We start from the raw sequence: 25401 nt of genomic DNA on the forward strand, positions 1-25401 counted from the left end.
AGTAAAAGCCTTCTTTAAACAGACACCCCGAAGTCATTTAAAATTCCTGCAGCCACACTTCAACGTCCCAATTAGAATAACACTAAAAAAATCACTTTTTAATGACTTTCTTTTGTGCGTCACCGAGGAAAGATACTGCCTTATTCTGTCGGCTGTGAATGCGTTACCGTATCGGTTTCATGGAACTGATTGGGAACAATTAAATACAAAAAGATCTGTCAGCTTTGAGTGAATCACAGAATTGTCACTTGGCGCTGAACACTAGGAGCTCATGTAAAATTTATGCCAAGCGGTAATGAAGTGATGGATGCTTCCTTGCTCACATCATCGCAGGTGCTGTATGTCACACAGGATGGTTGCAGGAGGACGCAGTGATGACTCTTGTATTTCTGACCACAGCCACTGATGGGTTTTTTCCTCCTTTTTTGCTCTTCAATCTGCACTTCAGGTGTGAGCCTGGGGTTAGTTGTGTGCGTGGGAGGACAGCAGACTACTGCAGCACACTTGGTATAAGGAGCTTCATCAGCCTGATGACAGACTCTATCACCTTTATTTCACATTGCCATCTCCCCCTTTTTTCCCCTTTCAGCTTACAACAAAAAAAAAGAACACTTGCCTCGAGAACATGACACACGACACGCAAAGTAGCGGCTTCGATCTTCAAATTTGCCTGCTTTGCATGCCAAGCATTTCACATTAGTCACAGAGTAATGTCAGCGGTGCGCATTTAACAGCTTCGATGATTGAAATCCTGGAGCTGGTTTTGTCAAAGTCATAAGCACAGGAGAGAAAATCTCTTGATATGCAATTAAGGCGAATGTCACTGTAAATGCCAACATTGGTATGAATGCTAGAGTCAGGTTTGTTGCCTCCATGACAGGAAATGTGTCTTCCAGTGCAGAGATATTGATTTCAGTTTCTTTCAAACTCAGCAGCCCACCTCACTGCATGGGCGGCGCAGACAGGTAATTACTTTTCCAGCAGATAGCACGATAGGGCCTAACAGGATGCAAATACACACAAATCAACAGCACGGGTGTCTCGCAGGCTTGTTTTTAATGCATAACATAATTACAAAGCTATTGTTGCGTTAAATGCTTATTACAAAGTGGTTTGTCAGCGCCAGACAGTCATGCATACGCAGTAATGACACATAATCTGCCTAAATGTTGTGATTTTTGCTAAAATTGCAGTGAAAATTGTTTTTCAATTTTAAAGAAAATCCATCTGTGACCTTTGCTTTTCAATTTATTGTGCAAGTAAAATAGATATGCCTATTTATGTCACGCCGTACCTTTCGTTGATTTGAATGCACTCTTGGGGAGTTCAGAGGTCTGGTTGCGATTTTTGCTTTTGGCAAGATGAAGTAGACGTGCTCGCCGGATATACCGGCAGGTAAAAAAAAAAAAGGAAAAAGAAAAGATGAGGCATTGTGAGCTGAAAGTCTCATCATTGATTGAACACACAAGCTGACTGCTCAAATGTTTACTTCGGCTTAAAATCTCTCACTTAAAACAGGCAGCAGCCTCGGGTAAAGCCTTCATATCTGAAACCAGTTTGAAAAACAAAAAATACTCCAACTGGCTAAACCTGGATTTGTCCACAGTGGGAAGAAAAGAATCAATCCCCCACCCCAACAAAAAAATCAATGTACCGTGTTTATCCATGTGTAGCTAAATGTGTGTATGTGTGTGCTTGTTTCTGTCTCATCTCTTCATCATAGCTTAATTGAAAAAAGGGGAAAATGCACAGCCACTGAATAATCACAATCCCTGCTGAAATGGCAATGCTTTATAAATTACAATCATCTCTCGCTGCTCAGACATTAACAAATGAGTATCGACTGAGTGTGCAACAGATGGACCGAGGGTCTTATAGACTATACTGTATGCCGCAAATGTCAGCTATAGGTGCGTTTGTTGCTCATCACGCTTTCATAATGCAGTGTGTTGTGTTTAAACGCGCAGGAGGATTAGTCCTGTTAGTGGTAATGCTGTTAATATTTGAAGCCACAGCTTGGAGCAATTACAGTCTAATTATTTTTTAGGGGGTATCCGTAAAATTAGTGTGTAGTTAATGAGCAGGAAAGAAGAAGAAAAAAGAAAGCTGGAGCAGGGTGGGTAATAGCAGATATTTAGAAATAACTCACAGTGTAAATAAAGTACTTAGTAACTACAGGCTACTGTGTTATTGCTGCAGATGTACTGTTACTGGATGTTAGGGTGTGATTCCTGCACCAAAGTTTTTAAATATAGAAGGCAGCTGCTTTCATTTTGCTGATGGGGAAAAAAGTGTTATCAGGCAAAGCCCGTGAAGAATTGTGTACCTTGTTTACCACCCATAAAATGTAATTTATATTTTAAATCATGCTCTGCAAGAGACTGGTGACCTGTCCAGGGTGTACCCTTGTGCCCTATGATAGCCCGAGGTTCCCTGCAACCCTAAACTGGATAAGCAGAAGAGAATGGATGGATGAGTCATAAGAGAATGTATGTTTGGTTATATCAAATTACAAATAAATATAAAAGGAAGTTGGATTTAAAAAGAGAGTGTCATTCCAGATGTGATAATAACAAATGTGAGTTCAAGAACCAGCTTCTACAAAGATACAAGTGTGTTTAAAATGTGTGTAAAAAAACCCTCATTTATGATGGTGCAAGTCTTGGCGATGTGGAGATGTGTAAAAGAAGACCCCTTTTCATTAAGAACACGACTGTTTCTGGTCAGAAACATGAACATGTGTATTTTAGGCTATAGAGTTATTTCTTGGCTGTAATCAAAAGTGTTACACAGATTTTTAAATAAAACTAGACATCACCTTTACGTTTATCTCTGGGATCAAAAACACTTTAAACATCTGCAACACACGAACATTCCTTCACTGAGGGGGGCGGGGGGGTGAAGTAAAAGTTTGGTACGGACTCCTGAAGACTGAAAGTACACTTACATAACCTTACAAAAATAGCAAATAGTAAAAGTCTTTGAGCACACACACTGTATTCTCGTACAGTTTAACAGCTGGAAAGGTGGGTGACACCGGTTAATGAAAGATTTCTGAGTGACAGAGACCGGTTGTGATGACGCACTAAGAGTGATGCTGAGCCGGAGTGAGGTGATGTGAGGATGGATGGCTGGGTAGTGGTAAGGAGGGGCTGGGGCTGGGAGGGTTGGGTTGAGGGGGGGTAGATACGGGCGAAAGTGGTTTCGAAAGGAAAGCAGTGAGAGATTTGGTTGGCTACTCGTCATCATCTGAAGAGACTTGGAGCACCTGAAGCTTCGGGTGTCTGCTCCGGCAGATATGAGGGCTCTCCACGGTGAGCGCACTTGGCTCTCCCTTCGCCGCCTCCTAGCGCGTCTCGGCAAACACTGCCGTGCCCGAATGTGGCTCTGTCCAGGCATCGGGATGTGAAAAATCAAAGTTGGGTGAGTCCCAGAACAATTCATTTGAAGTATTTAACAGAAGCATTTTTGAATCGATAGTTTATTTTATTGATAAAAAACTATTTTTTCTTAATTGAATTTGCTGAACGCGCTGATGCATAAGTGTGCATAAGTAGCCAAAATAGCGTTGATTTATTCTTTGGTTTTAATGCGGCTAAATGTCTGGAGCAAACTGGTGAAGTGGTTAAAATACACATGATTTAAGACAACTGTATCCCTCCGAACAGCCATAAGGCACGATCGCGCTGTTATGCTTGATTTATGTAATGCTGTTTTTTGTTGTTTTTACACCCTCCCGTTTTTTAAAACCTCAAATCTGAAGGAAAACTGCGAACAGATCATTTGAATATGAAGAAATGTTTTAAATGTAGCTATAAGGTTTCGGAAGAAAAAGCCAGCTCCCATGCGTCTCCTGTCTGTGTCAGTTTACTGAGGTGGATGTGACTTTATGTCAGGTGTAGTCCTGCACAGTGGCCTCATCTTATAGAGCTGGGAATTACTCCGCACACCGGTGAAGAGGTTGAGATTGCATCTGAGTCACAATCGCTGTTTACTCCTGGCCAATTAAAGTAACAGCAGACACAGAGAAGCCAGGGTTGCTCAAGCTTTCCTCAACAATATTGCGGATACCAGTCCAAACCTCAGAAGCAGCTGCACATCAGCCACCTCGGCTCATTGTTCTATGGACGCATGGAAAACAGCCAAGAAGACAAAGCCTATATTTGGAGCCTATTCTGCAGAGGAGAAAGATGCTTGTACCAGGAGGGACCTCCTGAAAAAGGCAGCTAACAAAATGTAACCGAGCAAGACAGTTAACTTCCAGCTACTTCAGTATGGAGCTGCACACTGTTTTCAGTCACCCTGCAGCATATGTCCTCTTTCACTTGGCAACTCCCTCCGTACAGAGGCATTATCATGAATATTAAACCAATCAGTGCAGGAAGAAAACCTCTCCGCTGGGTCTACAGAGCCAAACGAAATCCCATGGCGTAGTGAAATCAACAGGTCTTTTTAACAGAATCCAGAAGTAGGCATGTCACTTTTAATTTATCTTAGAAGGAGTTTTAATCATGAGTTTAAGTCTTGTGATTGTAATGTACGAGCCGGGTGGATTAATCAAATTAGATTTGTTAGGGAGTTTGGCAATCCTTTCCATGCAATTTGGCCAACCGTCAAGAAAGGTTTTTCTTCTCGTTGGAGCAGATTTTCTTTGATATAAATGTACAGTGATTGGTAGCCTCTAAATCCTTAATGTGAGACACACTGAGCAGATACCGATACATCTGTTTTATTTATATAGTACCAAATCACAACAACAGTCACCACGAGGCAGTTTATATTGTAAGGTAACAACACAATAATACAGAGAAAATCGCCCAAATCAGATGACCTCCTATGAGAAACCATTTGGCAACTGTGGGAAGGAAAAACTACCTTCTGACAGAAAGAAACTTCCAGCAGAACCAGGCGCAGGGAGGGGCAACCATCTGCCACGACCAGTTGGCGGTGAGAGGAGTGAGATAGGACAAAAGACACACTCTATAAGACAGGCAGCGATTAATGATAACGAATTAACTAAATGCAGAGAAGTGTTAAAAAACACAAGAGGTGAGTGAGGACAAAAACACCTGGGAAGCACCTAGCAGCCTAGGCCTATTCCAAGGGAGGGTTTAGGGTCACCTGATCATCTGTTTTAGGCTTTTAAGCCTAATTTTTAAAGTAGAGAGGGTGTCTGTCCCCCGAATCCAAACTGGGAGCTGGTTCCACAGAAGAGGGGTCTGAAGGCTCTGCCTCACATTCTTCATTTACAGTTTTTCTCCATTGGTTTGGCTCATTTCTTTAAACAGAAATTACATTCTCAAAACTCTAAGATCATTTGGCAAAACACTCTTACAGTTTAGCACAACACTATAGCTCACCTGCAAAAGCTCATATCTCTTCCAAAACTGTTCACTCAGGCTTCAATCTAAATCCCTTTCTCATTTAGACAGTCAGCGGCTCCAAAATGGCAAAGATCCTTCTCAATAGCTTTGGCTCATTTCTCGACACAGATCGGACATTCTCATCATTCTTGATGCTTTTGTCAAAATAAACCTGGATGGTTGATCACAACAACATGGTCCACCTGCAAAAGCTCATATCTCCCCTAAAACAGTGCACTCATGTGTCAAAACTACATTTCTTTCTAATCTGAATAGTCAGTGCCCCCAAAATGCATCGTCCCTTTGGCATTGTGTGAGTACTGCCATACAAAATGTTTAGATGTTTTGTCACTATGGCAGAGGACCAACAATATGCAACAGAAAAGAGTAGCCTCCAAGGTTTGACATCACAGATTGCACTCACACTACCAAGGAAATGATGACCATTTTTTATTCACACGCAAAAGAAAGTTTCATACATATATGTAAAAAGAAAATGTACATTACAGTAGTAAATTGTATGAACACAAAATCAAAAAACAAGGACTTATTTAGTGGTCGCTGTACTCATTCTCCCGCTGCACAGTGACTGGAATACTTCTCTAAACTGTATAAATTATGTAATTCCATAGTTTACAGTAATTTGTTCAATATACTTCTTGTCATATTTAGTATCAAAACATTCCACTAGTCCTCTCCACCTGCTAGTATAGACCTACCACTGTAGGCAGATGCACACAAAATCTCTACAGTAAGTTATACATTTTTTGCCTTAGGCACAGTGCCCTGTCCTATACAACATATAATTCCATCGTAGATTACATGGAGTACATACCTGTTTTCCCTGCGAAAGGTTTGGATGATGGAGGAGACTGTAGAGCGAGACACATTAGGCTGCACTCGATGACCTGCCTCTGCCATTGTGAGGCCATGGTTTATGACATGGTCTATAATTGTGGCCCGAATTTCATTCGGGACAGCACAGTGTCTTCGCGCTCCTCTTCCCCCTATTCCTCCACCACGCATTCTCAGTCCTCCTCCTCCTCCTCCTCTTCTTCTTCTTCTTCTTCTTCTTCTTCCTTGAGGAAGAACTTCCCCTTGTCCGTTTGCTTGGCCTTGTCTATCCATGTTCAGAGATCGGACTGGCTCTGGTCAAGCTCTATATATCTGTGTTTGGCAGCACACAATCATGGAACACACCTGTGTGTGACACCTAGTTTCACCTGACTGTCAATGACTGTCATCAATTTATCAAATATTCAAAGAAATTCATATATGGTATTCATGGTATTATGTTCTTGACCAATTTTGACAATTGAGCAGACGGTTGTGCATGCGAGTACTTATACAATGAAATCATGCTGACATGTTTTGGAGAGAATGATCATTAGACTGAGAATCAACTAGTCAGTTTAGATCTACAAGATCTATTCATTTGGAAAATGTGCTACATGTGGGCTAACTGTATAACTGTAGGCTACTTGTACTTAATCATTTGCAAAGATGCACTGAGACAATTGAGACATGTACTAAGGCATTTGCCATTTGATAAAATGAATGAGAAATGCCATTCTGTTGTGAACATTTGCCAAGAGGTTTGGAGGTTTGTCCATGTTGTTTTGAGAATGTAATTTCTGTTTCAAGAAATGAGCCAGACCAAAGAGAAAAACTGTAAATACTCAAGAAATGACAACTCTGAGAGCAAAGTGCTCTATTGAGGTTATATGGTACTTTAAGTTCTTTTAAATGGTTCTGATTATTCAAGACTTTGTGTGTGAGGCAGAGAATTTTGAATTTGATACTGGATTAAACTGGGAGTCAATGTTGAGAACATAAACGGATGGAAGGAGCAGATCCTGACAGAGTGGATATATATAGCTGAAAATGTGATACAGTAAATCATTCAACTTGTTTTCTCAATTGTAACACAGCATATTTATAATACAGTGACAGTATTAATGCAGCGGTTAATATTTTAAGCCGAGGTAACTTAATCTTTTCTACAGTGCGAAATGATGATGGTGTAATGAACTCCCGCATCTCTCCTGTGAATACACATGTAGGCCTTTTATTCATAATTACCATATTAGCATTATTTCCCACATGGGAGGGAGAAGCTCTCAGGTGCTGCCGCATGACGCTGTAATGGCGTACTGCATCGTGCCAGCATCAGAGCTCAGCTGAGATATAAAACTTTAAGACAAACATAATAAACATTTGAACATGCAGTGTGGAGCAGTTGATTGTGGGGCCCAGAGGACAAGGCCAGCCACTGACTGACTGTTCGTGGGGCATAGATAGATAGATAGATAGATAGATAGATAGATAGATAGATAGATAGATAGATAGATAGATAGATAGATAGATAGATAGATAGATAGATAGAGACAATGTCAGTGGAAAAGAGGACAACTCAGATGAAGTTTTAATTTGGTTTGAAATAAAGCAGCTTAACAAAATCCAAAATTCGTCAACATGGCCACTCTACTTTTACTAGTCTTATCTAATCTACATTTATATAATCTGCACTGACGAGATTAATTTCACATCTGTCAAAGTGGAGGAGTTTATGCGGCACTAAGACATTGTTTAAAAGTCAGAAGACATTCAAACATTCCAAATTAATTTGTGCAAGCATCAATCAGGCCCTCGTACCTCCATGCACGTTGGGCATGCTGTAGTGGAGTCATTGAACTTTATTGTCTCATGTGGCTGGCTTCCTTTATTCCAGCAGTGTCAAACATAAGGCTCGGGGGTCAGAATCGGCCCAGCAAAGACTCCTATCTCAGTCTCTGGATGGCCCAGATTAAAGGAGGGCATACATTTTTGGACTTAACTGTATTTTTACCACTATAAGTTTTACCACTTTTCCTGCTGATAAAGACATACTCCATACCCATTCATACTATACCAAAGTAGTTGAGTAATAAATAAACAATTTGACAGTAAATTCAAAATATCCAACTTCCTGTTGGGTTTAGGGAATGGATTGTAAAAGTTTTCACCCACATGTATCATATCCACATGGATTCTATACATTCAGATGAAACTTAAAGCAAAATATTCTTCATCACTATAGGCTGTGTTCAGGACCAGTGGCAGAAGTACAGCATTGTGTAGTCCTGACCTGAAGCCTTAGGTTTAGCTTTATATCCACTGCTATCAAATGACTATATGTAGATAAGAGGTCCAGGTGCTAAGTTATTAGCAAAATGTTTCCACAGATCATTTGTGCATCAGACAGATAGAGATACCAGATCACAAAATATTTTTATTTTGAACTGGGAACTTACAACCAGCTCTGTATCTATTTTTTACTCTGTTCTCAGACATAAAATTTGATTTAAGGTTGCATCATTACATCAGTGACGTCACTGATGTAATGATGCAACATCTGGAATTTTAACTATTTCCCAACAATAATGTATTTAATCTGAAACCAAACCAGAAAACAATACCAGAGATGCATGAAAGTGTATTTCTGTCAATTTCGCTCAAATTAAAGCAGGTCAAAATGTGCACATCTCTCTTTGCACGAACCAACAGTAGTCCCCCCATAATCCTCTGGAGAAATTTTCCCTGATATTGGTTTTCCGTCACTTCTATATCTCAGTGAAATCTTTCCTCATACTTCTCACTGTGCAGGTTTGGTGGGAAAACAGTTGACATGAGAATGTAAAAAGTGCATCTTCAGTGATATTCTAGCACTCAGGAGCATGTATGCTTTCAGCATGTTTCCACAACCTCAGCATAATTCTCTGCTCCGTGATTTCCAAGAAATTTCCAGTGATTCCCATTCTGCTGATTGAGCTGGCTTCAGTTTCCTTTTGCACTCATCGTCAAGCATCAGTTCACGGAATTCAGGACCAACAAAAACACCTTCCTTAATTTAGATTTTCCTTTTCTTTAGATCCAAATTAGGTCTTAAATCCTGAAACACTTTAGATTTCTGTTCGGTCATCCTAGTTGTAAAATACTTGGAACATCATAACTAAGACAAATAAATAAATAAACACATCTGCGAGACAAAAACAGTTGCAGATTTGGAGACAGGAAGTAAAACTGGTTCAAAATACTTACTGATCAGTGTGTCTGTGTAAAGATTTCTCTAAAAAGGCTTATTTCTACTAAAAAGCTGCTCATTTTTACATGCAAGTCTATAGGAACTGAGTTTTCTCAGGGAATTAGCCTCAAGTGGACACATCAGGAAGTGTATTTTTTGGCACTTCAGTGTTGCCTTCATCTTCAGCCCAGGATGTTGCTGCTTGGTCTCAACTACTGCAGGATCAGAAACAACAGAGACTGTGGTCTAACAGTGAATATAAGGCCACCTTGACTGAGAAACGCCCAGACTGTGTTCAGCAGAGACTGCTTCCCCACTTCGGATGCATATGTTTTACAATATTCACAAGTTTTTTGAGAACTAGCCCCCTTAAAAATAAGATGAATTTGAAACAAAGAGAAGAAAAGGAAGATGAAGAAGCTTTTGCACTGCAGTGCTAAAGCCCATAAATCCTAATTAATCCAGTGCATCAAAGTCAGAGGGAGCAGTTTAAATTTGAACTGTGTGAGGATAAATTCCAAATAACAATCCGTGTAAATTTAACTTTGCAACTAAATTCCTCTTTTTTCTTATCTTATACAAACACATTGCCACAATGGGGGAAAAAGAGATTGTAATTACCTTTCCTGACCAAAAATATGCAGAAGCCAAAAAATGGCTCTTCTGGGATTACTTTGTTTAAGCCGTTATCTCAAGATTATGAATTATTTATATAAACTTGCTCTCTTCTGATAACAGATTGCTTCTTTTATACTCTCAATACATATCATAGAAACCTGACTTTGTTTTCTCAATCACAAAATAACTTGGCAGCCTTGGAGATGACCGATCCCCTCATCTGATTACTGAGGAGGAAGTGTGCTCACCTGTGGAGTTACTGATGGTCTAGTCTTCTCCTTAAATAAAGACCCATTTGAACATTATTTGAATCTACTGCCATGTTAGACGCTGACTGAAGTACAGTGTGATGTGTTTTTAATAATGTTCTCTCATTGATCCACCATGTCGAGGAGATATTAGCTTCAGGAGAGTTAACTTTGTTTTTTCTTCATAGCCTTAAACAATTTATAAACCACTTTGCTTAGCTTTATTTATCATCCTGTGAATAAGAATAATAACGACTGACCAAAGCATCTAAAAATAGCCGCTGCGTGGAGAGCGGCGAGGAGAAAGAGGCCGTTCATTTCAGTAATAAGTTTACTTTATTGCTGATGAAGAGAGCGGGAGCGTTCACCAATCTACCTTCCTGTGTGAAATTAAGTGCGCCTTGGCTTTCCTGAGTGTTACGGTTCAATTTATTTTCTGCTTTACAAAGGTGGGAAGGGAAGCCAAGCTCGACAAGAATAGAACCTACGCTGGTGTCGTTATTAAAGTTAGTGATGAATCACCCTCATGCATGAATCACGCATTAGGAATATACTAATTTTATTCATGACGTGTGATTATGAAATTAAAAAGAAATAGAAATGCATAGGGAAAATAGCATATTGTCAATATTTTTGAGACCTCGGCTTCCCTCATAAATTTTGAAAAGCTTTTTTTTTCTTTTCGGGGAGCTCCCCCCTGTCCTACTAACCTTCCCCCTGGCTCCCCTGTAGTTTGACCGGGCTGGAACTGCACTCCTAATCCCCGATAAATGACGAGAAAACAAGCTTTTGTTTTCTTGTGATTTCTAAAGAAAATGAACTTCCTATCATGAGAAAACAAGCACTGTTTTTTCTCTCAGAATAATGGGATAAGTTATGCCCTTACCGCGAGATAAAATCAACAAAAATAACTGCAAATGTTATGAGCTCCCATAAAACAGAGGGGTCGATTCGGGAAATTGTGCTTCATTTTGTTAAATACATCTGTTATATTTTTCTTGCATGTGGAGCTAGTGCTAGCAGACAATGCACAACATTTAGGATGTTTGAGTCTGAAACTCCATGTTTGTTTGATATGATATTTACCAGGTGTGGTAAAAAGTGCTTGTATAAATGGGTGAATTAGGCATGTTATGTAAAGCTCTTTTGAGTGCTCAGCTATAGTAGAAAAGTGCTATATAAGATTATATGATGAAGCTGTGCTGGGCTGATAACATCCTGGTAGGCAGATTTATTTTTCTTGGGACTCTGCCATGTTATGACAGTGGTATCAATATTTTGATCAAGCTTGGCATATTTTCCCAAAATGTCAAACTAATGTGTTCTTTACAAACATAAGGAGCACAGACTGTGACAACCCTTAACAAATGGTGGAGCTGTAATAATGTGGGTTGTTTTGACCTGTGTCTGTATAAAGGTCGTGGTATGATATTGATTTAAAGGAGGGATCAAGAACAAAGTCAAGCATATCCTGATGTATTATAGGTCACTTGAAGAACATATAATACACACCGAGCCTTCTGATTGCTGCATTGTTGAAACTTCAGCTATTGAGGTTTTGGCTCACTGTATATTGTAATGATGACGTGGTATTCCTCCCATACTGGGGAAAAGAAAGTTTTCACAGGTATCTGTGCAGTCCTGTGAAAAACTAAGTACACCCTTACTGCTTCTATCCAAATTGTGAGGGTAAGTAGCATCTTGGTTATGGTAATCAATGCACTACATCAGGGGTGTCCAATTCCAGGCCTTACGGGCTGGTGTCCTGCAGGTTTTAGATGTGTCCTTGATCCAACACAGCTGATTTAAATGGCTAAATTACCTCTTCAACATGTCTTGAAGGGTGACATCTAAAATATGCCCTTGAGGCCTGGAATTGGACACCCCTGCACTAGATGATCAGGAAGCGCGAGAAACTCTATAAAAGTAAATATTTTTGGCTGTTTCCTGGCCAAGAGCAGTCAGGTGTGTACTAACAGAATGCCACAATCCTCTCGGGAGTGGACATCCAAGAAAAATTCTCCACAAGTTCTCCGATGATCAGATGCTTGGAGAAATTGAAAAACAAAAAACAAAAACAAGAGCTACAACTACAAGTAACTACAAGTTAGCATGTTCAACACTTAAGTTCATGACAGTACAATTAGACAAAGAATGAACAAGAATGGCTTGTTGTGAAGTGTTACCAGGAGAAAACAGCTCAGGTTTGCAAAGTAGCATATGAACAAACCACTTGAACAATGTGCCTTGGATAGACGAGACCAAAGTGCAGATGCTTGGCCAGAATCCACAGGACCACATTTGATGAAAACCAAACACAGCTTATCAACACCTCATAGAACTGTCAGCACGGTGTGGAGGGCTGATGATTGGGGCTTGTTCTGCAGACACAGGACTTCGGCACCTTGTAGTCATTGAGCAATGAACACTACTGTATGCAAAAGTATTTTAGAGTCAAATGTGTGACCCAAACAGCACAATGGTGGCAAAAGCTGTTGCAATAATGCAGTCAAAGTCCAGACTCCTCCAATCTGGTGCTGTGGGGGAACCTTAAAGAGGGCTGTCTGCACGCATAAATGAATGCACGCAAACAGAGTGGGCCAAAGTTCTTTGATAAAAAATGTGAGAAACGGATGAAGTTGAACAGAAAAAAACTTTATTCTAGTTACTGCTGCTAAAAGCAGCTCCACAAGCTAATGAATGGGGTGTTTTTCACCAGCCTGTATAGTCCTGTGAAAAGTTTTCACAGAACTGTTAGTTTCTCAGTTTGTTAGCCTCACTTTAAGTTGATCCCATTATCAAGACGAGACAGTGGTGACATTGATTTGACTACAGCTGTGGCTCAGACATTGTCTCCCGCCCACTTTCTTGATAGAGCTGAGCAGCGGTATACAAAAAAACAATGAGCTGAACAAGGATGAATGCTTTCATGTTTCACTGTATGTGACGGACGTGTCTTCTTCTGTCTCTCTTTTCAAAGGCGCTGGACGTTACTGAAGCTGAAGCTGCGTTCAACACACAAGCCTGGGTGTTGATTTCTCACCTACTACTCCCAGGAAACCTGGTTTCAACAGACTTTAATTTTCAGTCCAAACAGTGATTTTTTTTCATGTATTTTTTTGGGTTCAGAGAACATTCAAAGACTTCCTAAATCGCTCACCTCCAATCTGTCTCTTGTATTTGTAATGCATTTTTAACAGTGGTTTGTACCAGCTGCATAAAAACAGTCAGTTTTAACATCATTAACATTTTCAAGATGGATTACTCAATTTTAGCTCAGTAGTTTTCGTTTGCATATATTATATTTCTCTTTCAGTGGTTCTGCATGCAACTTGTCCCTTTATTTTCCTTGATGCATTGCCAACGTAATGGCGCATTTGCTCGAGGCATCATCATTCAAATTATGTTTTGACAAGACAGACTTAATGTGATCATTACTCTAATGGCTTTTATGAGAATGGCCTAATGTCTCCTCTCTCTAGTAGTGAACTTAAATAGGTGTGCGCTTCAGTCTACCACTTCTGCACAGGCCAGTTCTTGAGTACCAGCATTGTACTGGAACTAATGATTCCTGTGCTGGACAATATGACCCCAGCTCCTCTGACACAGAACTGCTCCAACTGCAGCCATGTTTTAGTCCCAGAGCTCAATGTGGTCAAGGCTGTGGTTTTGGGTCTGGTGCTTGGTCTCTTCATTGGGTTTGGAATCGTGGGAAACATTCTGGTGATCCTCTCGGTGGTTTGCCATCGACACCTGCGGACAGTCACGAATTATTTCATAGTTAATCTGGCAGTGGCAGATTTGCTGCTGAGCTCCACCGTACTGCCGTTCTCTGCCATTTTGGAAATCCTGGATCGATGGGTATTTGGACGGGTTTTTTGTAATGTTTGGGCAGCTGTGGATGTGCTCTGCTGCACGGCTTCTATCATGAGCCTCTGTGTAATATCTGTGGACCGCTACATTGGAGTAAGCTACCCCCTGCGTTACCCATCAATCGTTACAAAACGCAGGGCTTTCTTGGCAGTGATGCTGCTCTGGGTGCTGTCTGTCATCATATCTATTGGACCTTTGTTTGGCTGGAAAGAGGCACCGCCCGAGGACGAGTCCATTTGTAAGATCACAGAGGAGCCGGGCTACGCGATCTTCTCTGCAGTGGGCTCCTTCTACCTTCCTCTGACCATCATACTGGTAATGTACTGTCGGGTCTATGTGGTAGCTCACAGAGAGAGCCAGGGCCTGAGGGAGGGCCACAAGACAGAGAAGTCAGATTCAGAGCAGGTGATTCTCAGGATACACCGAGGCAATGCAACTGTCTCAGATGACGAGGCCCTTCGCAATCGCACACATTTTGCTCTGAAGCTGCTGAAATTCTCTCGTGAGAAGAAGGCTGCCAAGACCTTGGGCATTGTGGTTGGCTGCTTCGTGTTGTGCTGGCTCCCCTTTTTCCTGGTGCTACCCATTGGTGAGTATTATCATGTTCATCTTGCATGTAATTCCTAATGTCAAGAGCCAGATTTCTCAGGGCAAATCTAATTTTAACCAGGGCAGAAAATATATTACTTACAAGACTGAAAGGGAATACCTCAACAGTTTGGAAAGGAAGGTTACTTCACTTCAGTGCAATTTTATTTTATTTATATAGCACCAAATCACAATGACAGTCGCCTCAAGGCACTTTATAGAACAAGGTAATGACCCTACAGTAGTACAGAGAAAACCCCAACAATCAGACAGTTCCTATGAGCAAACACTTTGGCGATAGTGGGAAGGAAAAACTGGCAAAACCAGGCTCAGGGAGGGACAACTACTGCTGCAAATGGTTGGGGGGAGACGGGAGGAAGGCCAGGCAAAAGACACGCTTTGGAAGAGAGCCAGAGATAATTAATAACTAATGATTAAATACAGAGTGCTACATAAACACACAGGTATTGCAAAGAAGAGAGTGAAGAAGAAACACTCAGCAGCAGCTGAGGTCTATTGCAGCGTAACTAAGGTCAGGGTTCAGGGTCACCTGATCCAGCCCTATCAAAAAGGAAAGTTTTAAGTTTAATGCTAAAAGTAGAGAGGGTGTCTGTCTCAACCCAAACTGGGAGCTGGTTTCACAGAAGAGAGGCGTAAAAGCTGAAGGCGCTGCCTACCGTTCTACTTTTAAATACTCTAGGAACAACAAGTAAGCCCGCAGAGAGTGAAGAGCTCCATTGGGGTGATACGGCACTATGAGGGCTTTAGGAGAAGATGGGGCCTAATTATTCAAAACCTTGTATGTGAGGAGAAGGATTGATTCTGGATTTAACAGGAAGCCAGTTAGGGAAAAATGTGCTCTCACTTTCTAGTCCCTGTCAGTTCTCTCTCTGCAGCATTTTGGATCACATGAAGTCTTTTAATGGAGTGAAATTTGAATCCTGACACCACTCGGGGGCAAATATGAATGACTAATATAGACGGACTGAAAAAAGTGGACAGCTAGCCAAGCGCTCTTCCAAGCTTATAAACTGACTCTTTAAACATTTTTGTTTAATGGATTTGAGAATCCGGGTGTAAAAATGGGAAATTACGGTTTCATTGGATCTGGTGTTGTCACCTGCGTTAACTCCTGCCTCTGGTTTCCCATTGAATGGACAAATATTCTCATTTCATCTAACTCTCAGTATCAACGGGGGGGAAAAGCATATTTCTTAGCAATGTCACTGGAGCACAGACAGTCAATGATACCCTCTGCAACCATTTAATCAATAACGTTTCACAAATTAAAAATAGGTCCATATATGTGATTACCTACTCCTACGCATGAGTCAGACCACTTTCAGGAAGCAATTCAACATCTGAATTTATTCCCATTACATACTCATTGATCAATTTATTCTACGGTCATGTTTTAAAGTGCTGGCTAATTTCATAGTTAGATGATGTTAAGTGAATGCCTCCTTTGTGGGATGACATTGCGGTTACTCGCATTCAGACGAGCTTGTGGCCTCTGGAGCGCTGTAGTAAATGATTTCGACTAGGCCAGGTAGTCGTTCTATAAATAGGCTCTATAAATCTTTCAGATCACTGTCATCCTCCACTGCTCCCCGTCTGTAAACAAAAGGACTAAAATTGAGACCAAGATATATTTCAAACCAGACCCTTGAATGGCATGTCGAGCCATTTTTCTCCCTCGTGTTTGTGACTCCCTTCATCATGGGGGCAGATCTTCAGTGACAGATAAAGCCTTTCGGACTGAGGCCAGACTGGTGTCTTCAAGTGCACCGGGTTCAATGAAGATGAGCTCAAAGGGAAATAATCCCACAACTTGTAGACCTGCAAGTGCTGTTGTCAATCATGCGAAAAGGAAATCTGAACCAAGTAGATATGAGATACGGACAAAATCCTAACAAATCCTGCAGGGTTTGTATTTATTCCATGCTCTCATGCTTGTAAATATAGCTGCCACCATTTGGCTGAGTAGCTCCTGACTGGGAAATGAGGCAAAGCCTCAGCTCACGAATGCTCCCTTACTAATACTGGCGTCACAGTGCATACCGCTGCCACATAAGTCTGTGGACAATGATAGATTCAGCAATGAATCACAAAGCACTGGTGTAGTTCTGACGTGTACAGCTGGATAAGTCTTGATTGCATCATTTCGATTATGGAGTAGATATTATTTAAATTAATAGCCATAATAACTGTGGGCTGAGAGGCAAGACTGAGATAGTCTGGACATGTGCAGAGGAGTGATAGTGGATACACTGGATAAAGGATGTTGAGGATGGAGCTGACAGGCAGGAGGAAAAGAGGAAGACCACAGAGAAGATGTGAAGTGAAGCCAGGCATGCAGAGGGTTGGTGTGACAGAAGAGGATGCTAGGGTTAGGGGGAAGTGGAAGCAGATCCAATGTAATAATTACAAGACTTTAATTATGGAAGTAATTTAAATGGGTGTTAAAAGGCTCTGTATTTATCTGTGGATTGTCCTTGATATGTACCGAGTCCTTCACGTGTAAAGCATCAATCAGTTCATTTTCTTTACCATTTAGCCAGTTCAGGGTCAGGTGGTGGGGGCTAGAGCCAATCTCAGCTGACAATGGATGAGAGGCAGAGGACACGCTAAGCAGGTACCCAGTCCATCATGGGGATAACACAGAGAGACAGACAATCACTCACTCACTACCACACCCAAGGCCAATTTGGCATCAACAGTTAAGCTAACAACAATCTCTTTGGAAGGAAACAGGTGGCTGAGAGGCGACAGTGTCACCGTAGCATGAAGCATGCTCTCGCTGACATAAAGAACAGCTTCACAGGGTGTCCTCTTGCTATCGTGATATGTTAAGAAACGGAAGATGAACTGAAATGTTTCCTGTCTCCAGCCCCAGCCAGGAGTCTTTATTCTTAAAAACCTCTGACTCAGAGTGTCAGTGGGTGTCGAGTGTCTTTTTAAACTAGAGCTGATGAACATTTTTTCCCCTCTAAGAGTTATTTTTGGATGTATTGAGAAGAAAGACAGGAACTTTGGGAGAAAGAGCAGGGGAATTACACACAGCCCTGCAGACACATGCTGATAAACATTTTTAAATGAACAATGGGTCAAATATCTATGTGTTAGGTGGTTCTTATTTTATTCATCTATCACACATACACTGATGGTTGCACTGGAGGCTATTTGGGGTTCGGTAACTTCCCCCAGGGACACTTCAGCATGCAGCCTGGAGGAGCTGCTGATTAAACTTTCCGGTTAGTAGACAACCAATTCTACCATAGCTGTCTGTCAACTGGTAAAAGTGTTGTTTGTAGTGGCACACCCACACTCTGTGCCTTATTGTTTTTTAGGTTTCATGTTCTATACTTAACTTAAATCAGAAAAAGACTTCAGTGGACTGAAGTCTGATAAAAGAGAAAGAATGATAAAAATGAGGCTTTAGGAAAAACATGCATCCTGCAGTTTGAAGTTAAAATATTTCCCTAATTAAAATATTTTGATTATATTCTACATGTTTCATTTGATTGCAGTGAAATAAACACACCTATTAATCCAGCCAAAATATTCTCATCTTAATTAACTTGGTGTTGGGTCTTTATTTTTTATTATTCTAGTTATAAAAAGAGAAGTTTATTGTTGGGGCTCTTTTACTTTAGACAAGCACATGTAATTTAACTTTAAATTCTCAAATAAAAAACTGAATGTTAGTTGAATACAGTCATCATTCATTACTCTCATCTTAAATGAAACGTGTACAAAAAACATCAGCCAAACAGCCTGAAATTAATTTTCCCTTTTTAGCAGATTAAAGCAGATAAGCAGATTATGACCACCAGCGTGATAGTTAATAACCCAGCTACCGACTTGGTGGTGTCGCAGATTTGCTTTTCTAACATGAAGGTAAATAAAACAGAAGCTGCACAATTTAACTGTGACAGAGCAAGGATAGTATTTTAGCAAATGTCTGTAATTTACTGCAAATATGGAACTTTTACCAACACGCCCACTCTGAACACTAAAATATTACTGAAGCATATGGACAAAAGTACTGGCCCACCTACACATTACACCTACAGGAGCTGCTCGACCATGGAAGACCATGCCACAACGCTCACGGCGCACAGTTTTTATGCTAATGTTGATGCCAGAGGAGGTTTGGAGCTCTGCAGTCATGAAGTCAGAAGAGCGTCAGATACTTTTACGCACTTGGTGACCCCGCTACGTAACTTCACGGGGTCTGCCACTTCGGGACCGAGTTGCTGTGCCTCCTAAATGTTTCCACTTTGCACAAAATCATATGAAAGTGGCTGTGATATATCTAGGATGAAAGAAATTTCACAGACTGACTCGTTACAGTACTACAATCTGTTACAGCACTGTGCTCTTTAAAACATTAATTCTTTCAGTAGTTTTACAGGTAGACTGCATGGATAAATCTGTGGCAACAGGACTGAAAACACCTGAATTCAAAGTTTAAGAGGTATGGCCTTTTTGTCCATACATCATACTCAAATAAGTACTCAAATTTAAAATGGAGATGATGTAATCTGCAAAAATAGCCCAAGCATTGTTCACAAGGTCACAGAAAGTTAAAAGTCTACTGTCAGTGTGCACACAGTACACTTAAAACACAGGAGTTGTGGCAACACAAGCACAATCTTTCCCTACAGCCTGCTCAGCTCCAATATGTATCACGGATGGTTAAGTTAAAGTGGTCTGAACTGGACTTCTAGGGAGAGATGGAAAAAAAAAAAAAACATTTGCACTGGAACCAGTCCAGAGTTACAAATGGAGATGACCCTGGAGAGGAGATGTCATGGAGCTTTTTAATCACATGTGAAGTGGTTTTAGCTGTAATGTGATTGGCTGTGGGGCACGAGCTAAAAGAGTGAGAGTAAGGTAACGGCCGCAGGGGACAAAGAAATCTTCAAACCTGTGTGAGAGAAGCTGTTTATGAATTTAGCCTCTGCAGACAATTAACAGCAGGATGGGGTACAGGCTTATCAAGGTTGCGTAATAGGCAGCGTTAGGTGATTGGGTGTGCAGAGCCCATCTGGCTTGCTAGCCTAGCCCGCTAGAAGAAATAAGACATGCTTGCCAGGAGCAACACACTCAGCAACCAGACAGCAACGAGGAAAACGCCTGAGATTTCATGTGAGGCCGAAGCCAAGCACCTGCCTACACTTCACCCAACCTTGCTAGAGGCCTAGCGTCAGAACTCTGTGCTCAGTTTGGTTTGCTTCAAGTTAAACTCAAACCTTAAAAACCTCACTGCCGAGAAAACAACATAGATAAAAGGGAAAAGCAAGAGAAAAATAGCTAGCACAAAGACTGATAGAAAATCTGTTTAATTATATACCATTGCAATCCATTCATATTTCATTTAAAGGTCATCTGCAGCATTCATTTATTTTTTTCCAGTTTTTCAAGTTAAGGGCGCACAGAGTGCTACATAATATTAATAATAAAAAGAATATAAAACTGAAATACTATACAAGTAAATATAATAATTGTAATTCCAAAAATGATACTAAAACTGAAGATGATAAGAAAATGAATGAAAAGGATTTAAATAAAACTATAATATCTCAGACTGGTACTTGACCAAGTGACCAAGCAATCAAGCCTTACTACCTTTAAATGAATTTTACTAAACAATTTTCTAGCATATTTTAAGACTGAAAGCATTCAATAACATAGACTCACTGGCCACTTTCTTCAGTACACCTTGCTAGCATTGCCTTGGTCCCCCTTTTTTCTTTACAACTGCTTTAATTCTTTGTTGCAAAGATTCAACGAGGTGCTGGAGATGAGATGTGAATCTCCTGTTCGACCACATCCCAGAGGTGCTCTATTAGATTGAGATCTTATGACTGTGGAGCCCATTAGAGTCCAGTGAACTCATTGTCATGTTCAAGAAACCAGTTTGAGATGATATGCGCTTTGTGACATGGTGCATTATCCTGCTGGAAGCAGTCATCAGAACATTGATGGGCACACTATTGTCATAAAGGGATGATGTCCATCCCTATATGACCACATTACTCAGTCAGTGACAATACTCAGATATGCAGTGGTGTTTAAACGATGCTCATTTGGTAATAAGGGGCCCCAATATCCCCTACATCATTACACCACCAGCAGAAACAGCCTGAAACGTTGATACATGAAAGCCCTGATCAGTGCTTTCATGTTGTTTATGTCAAATTCTAACCCTACTATCTGATTGTTACAGCACAGGATTCTTATTGTCTTCTCTATTTTCCCTTTTTCAGAGAAAATCTGAAAAAGTCAACTTCAGCCTGTCATCTCAACCATGCATATATATCTAAATTCATTGTGTTGCTGCCATGTAATTGACTATTTTTTTGCATTAACAAGCAGTTGAACAGGTGTATCTAATGAAGTGGCCACGAGTGTATGGAAGTAATAGTCTTAATACAGATAGTACTGTCAAAATGAGCAACAAATAGACAACCTTTGTTTCCTTATTGCAGCTGAAGGCAACATAGCACAAATAAGAGTTATACAGGCACTGGTTATATTTAAATTGAGCTTAAATATGATTAAAATCAGTTTGAAAAACAGGAAACAAATGGGTTAAACAAAATAACAATAAACATAATACATAAGCACCTAAATTAGATTAAAAATTCGGAAATGTTACAGTTTCAGAGGTTTATGGAAGATTTTATTTTTATTTTTTTGGCCCTTGATGTAAATATATGGGGACATTTGCTTATTTTCTTTCCAATGATGGCAACTTCCATGCTGATCCCATCTTCTCTAGATAGTTTTTAATATACTTTAATGCAGTCTTAAAACTCTTTGAGAAATTAAGAACAACAAAAACACGACATCTAGAGCTCTGAACACACATGGTGCTGTATATCCACATTCAGGGAGCGCTGATCATGTGATCATCACTCTTACATATGTCGCACTGTTCAGATTAAAAGTGTCAGTGGATGCAGATGCTAAACCGGATTAATATCACATCCCATGCAAGCAGCTGGCTGGAAATTTTCAATCTGAATGAATTCAATCAGCAGAAAAACAAAAAACAGAAACGTGTGCATTCAGCAGCAGACGCCGATGCATCATTGAGTTTAAGCGTCAACGCATTCACCCAACAGTTGCACTCCTCTTCTATTTTTATTCCAACAATGAATCTATCAAGGGGTACGTGCAATAATAGAATTGGGGGTTTTTGGCACAGCTGGGGATAAAATGCATTAGCTGCATAGCCAGGCACAAAATAATTTGCTCTCCAACTCTCTCCGCCTCTTCTTTCTATCCATCTCTATATCACAATCACATTGTTTTTTCTCCCGAGGCTTAACCCTCTCAGGAGCTTGGCCAATAAAACATTTCACAAGGCAGCTTCTCTCCTGCCTCTGAAAATAGATGGCAGATAGACAGATATAGTGCAGCCACACAAGAAGTCAGCCGTTTCATTATTTTAATGTTTCACTGCCAGCCACTGAATACAACGAGGACTAGGCCTGCATGTAATGTGTCCATTAAGCCATTACCTTTGCCACTTCATTAAAGATCCCACTCACATTCCCCGCTCGCTCGAATCAAAAGCAGCACAGTATCCGGGATCAATTTTAATAAAATCCTTAACCTTGGCGGCAAAGAGGAAGCTTCTATCAAGTGGAACTTGGATAAAAGCATTAGAAATAAAGTGTGACAAGTAGACGGGTGAAGTGGTGTGATTTCCAACAGCTTGGGATCATGTGTTCTTTAAAAAAAAACACAAATAGAGCACAGCAGGTAATTGGAGCTCTGAAAACTGGCTCAAATTTGGTTTAGCCTCAGTAACAGCACAGCTCGAGGCAGCGTTGGTCAGTTAACCACTTCAATCTAGACTGAAGCAGCTCAATAACTACTGGATGAACTGTTATAAATTAGATATCCGGAGGATGAGCGCTAGCGATTTGTCCCGAGAAAGGTGACTAGTAAAATGTCTTGAATGGCAGATTCTGTTTAGGTGTGTGAAACAAACATTGTGCGACAGAATCCTCCCACAGATTTATATACCTGAGGGCCACATCTATCTTTTATTATGTCTCTGATGTGTGTCTGATGTCCCTGCAGGTTCAATCTTCCCTGCATACAGACCTTCAGACACCGTCTTCAAGATCACCTTCTGGCTCGGTTACTTCAACAGCTGCATCAACCCCATCATCTACCCATGCTCCAACCAGGAGTTTAAAAAAGCTTTCCAGAGTTTACTTGGAGTTCACTGTTTGAGGACGACTCCCAGACCGCACCACCATCGTCAGAGTCAGATGCAGGGTCACGGCCAGCCCCTCACCCTGGGCCTCGACAGCAGGGGGCCTCCTTCTCGGCTCAGCCCCTCCTCCTCCATGGCCCTCTCGAGAACTCCTTCCTCCAGGGACAGCCGGGAATGGAAGGTCTTTTCCGGAGCCCCCGCGGGCGATTCTGGACCAGCTGAAACGAGCAGAGCGAAAGTGGCCAAACTCTGCAATAAAAGCTTACATCGGACCTGCTGCTGCATCCTCAGGGCCAGGACTCCCCCGCGGGAGTCCGGCTGCGCCCACCCCACCTCCACCAGAAACCTTCCCACCATTAAAATCCATCAGCTGTCCCTATCGGAAAAAGGAGAGCCCGTATAGCCACTGTAACGCTTCATCCATTTGTTATGAGTAGCCTTTCAAGGTCGCACATGAGAATAAATGCCCTTTTCCTCCGTTAACATCACAATGGAATGAGCTGGTGGTGAAATAATGGCTGCTTTTAAATTTAAATTTCATCTCAGCTTTGAAAGCTTTCTGTGATTTTTTTTAAATCTTGATGTTATCACAAGAAAGCAAATTTTTAGCTTTGCACTGCAAGATACAGCTATAAGGGAAATGATCAAATCTGGGAAGTGCTCGTATGAAGAAAAACCAAAAAGAGCAAAAGATTTTCTATATGTTTACACATTTTATATTCCGGAAAAGCAGTTGAAATGTCTAAAGCTGTGACGAGTGGGGCTCTTATATATTGCATGAGTTCAACAATAATTTCTGAAATGCTGATCAGTGGTGCTCCTGTTGTCTCCAGATTTTGCTTCCTGCTCCTGTGGTGAAATTGTTGCTTGTGTACTGCTCTGTACACAGTGGAAACCGAGAGACCTCACATACTTCTGTGTCACATACAATAAATTTGTAAGACATACTCCTAGCAAGGGATTCATGAGGACATTTTTGGACCTTTGTGTTATTTATTCTCTTTGTTTTCTTTTTCTTTTTAAAATGTTCTTTTTTCTTCTGTCAAACTGGGTTTTATTTGCCTAATATACAGCCCCTCAGCATTTCTAGTTCATCTATTCACATTCCCACAATTACATGTACCTCTGAGCTGTGCCAGATGGATGTCTTAATATACTTGAGTGGAATTTTAACTGACCTTGTGGTTGCTGGCCTCAATCCTGACCGACTCCAAGCCTCTTAGAAAAATTTACCAGATTTAGCGATGTCATGATAAGTCACACACAGTCTCAGGCTTTCTTCTCTCAGTCTCTACTCTTTGTGTTTCTTTCCTTTTTTTGTTTTTTGTTGGGGTTTTTTTTTAGCCACATTTCACACAGAAAGAAGACGGTCTTTGCTTTGGCCTTCGTCAGGTCTTCGGTGTGCGCTGTTTAGTGTACTTCTTCTTATGTGAGTGTTCAGTGGGAGTTCCAGACTGCAAAGTGTCTTTGTTTACGCAGAGGCATCAAAGGGTAAGAGGACAACCTCTGCCAGCGCTATCGATTTGTTTTCTCCTGCTGCTCACTCTGTAGCATCATGATGTACTCTCTTTGTGGGTGCGAGGAGGAAGAGATGCGCTCGGCATCTTTAAGCCAGTCTTCCTCTCTGTACGCTGGAGTTCAGTCGTAAAAGGGGAGTCGACAGCTTTCAACCCCAAGGGGAGGGACCTGGCAGTGCAGCCGGAGTGCTCATCTGTGTCTGAGCTGTCATTGACTGTGAACCTGTAAATCACACATCCCAGCGCAGATGCCATCAGGAGTAGAGCTGCCAGCTCCAGCAATAAAGTACAGATGGTACAGATGACCTAATTCACATCTCCCTCTGTTATCTCTCCATAGAGCCCTGGGATTATAAAAAAAAATCTCAGCCAGCAAAATACCTGTGTGCAGCACTTTATAAAGTTATACCATCTTCCAAATGCAATAGCTGCAATGAATACTATAATTGGATCGTAGGGGTTGTGGGAGTCAGACGCAGAGTGGAGCAGATCAAGAGCGATTCTCGTCTGTTTCACCAGAAACACCCACTGTTTTTATCCAGCAGCCTAACACCGTGTATTCAGGGTTAAATTCCAGGGTATGCCATCTTCATTATTCTTTATTGTGCATTTGCTCTGATAAACTGAAAAAAAGTGCAGACAATCACTACAATCGCTGAACCTGGAGAGGGAATAAATGTAAGGCTTACTGCCTTCACTTACTTGTGGATGATGTTGTGGTCATGACAAATCAATTCTGGGAGTCTTATAATAGCACTGTCTGTTTCACTGGATTAACAGCAAAGCAAGTGCTGCTGATGACTCATGGTTGCACTTCCCCAAGAGGGTTTAGCTTTGTAAACTCCCCGATGCGTTTTTTCTTCTTCTTCCTTTCTAAAGCTTTCATCAG

General features: G+C 41.0%; 1 protein-coding gene across 1 annotated transcript; it reads left to right on the forward strand.

Annotated features, from left to right (window-relative positions):
• The first annotated feature begins 3222 nt into the window (after positions 1-3222).
• Positions 3223-23951, forward strand: adra1aa (adrenoceptor alpha 1Aa). Its single transcript, XM_006805897.3, has 3 exons — positions 3223-3423; positions 13273-14754; positions 22857-23951. Exons 2-3 carry the CDS (start codon positions 13857-13859, stop codon positions 23396-23398), a joined length of 1440 nt encoding a protein of 479 aa, XP_006805960.1. The 5' UTR covers positions 3223-3423; positions 13273-13856; the 3' UTR covers positions 23399-23951.
• The last annotated feature ends 1450 nt before the right edge of the window (positions 23952-25401 follow it).

The sequence above is a fragment of the Neolamprologus brichardi genome, chromosome 12, assembly GCF_056152115.1.
Source record: "Neolamprologus brichardi isolate AB-2024 chromosome 12, ASM5615211v1, whole genome shotgun sequence".
Lineage (NCBI taxonomy): Eukaryota > Metazoa > Chordata > Actinopteri > Cichliformes > Cichlidae > Neolamprologus > Neolamprologus brichardi.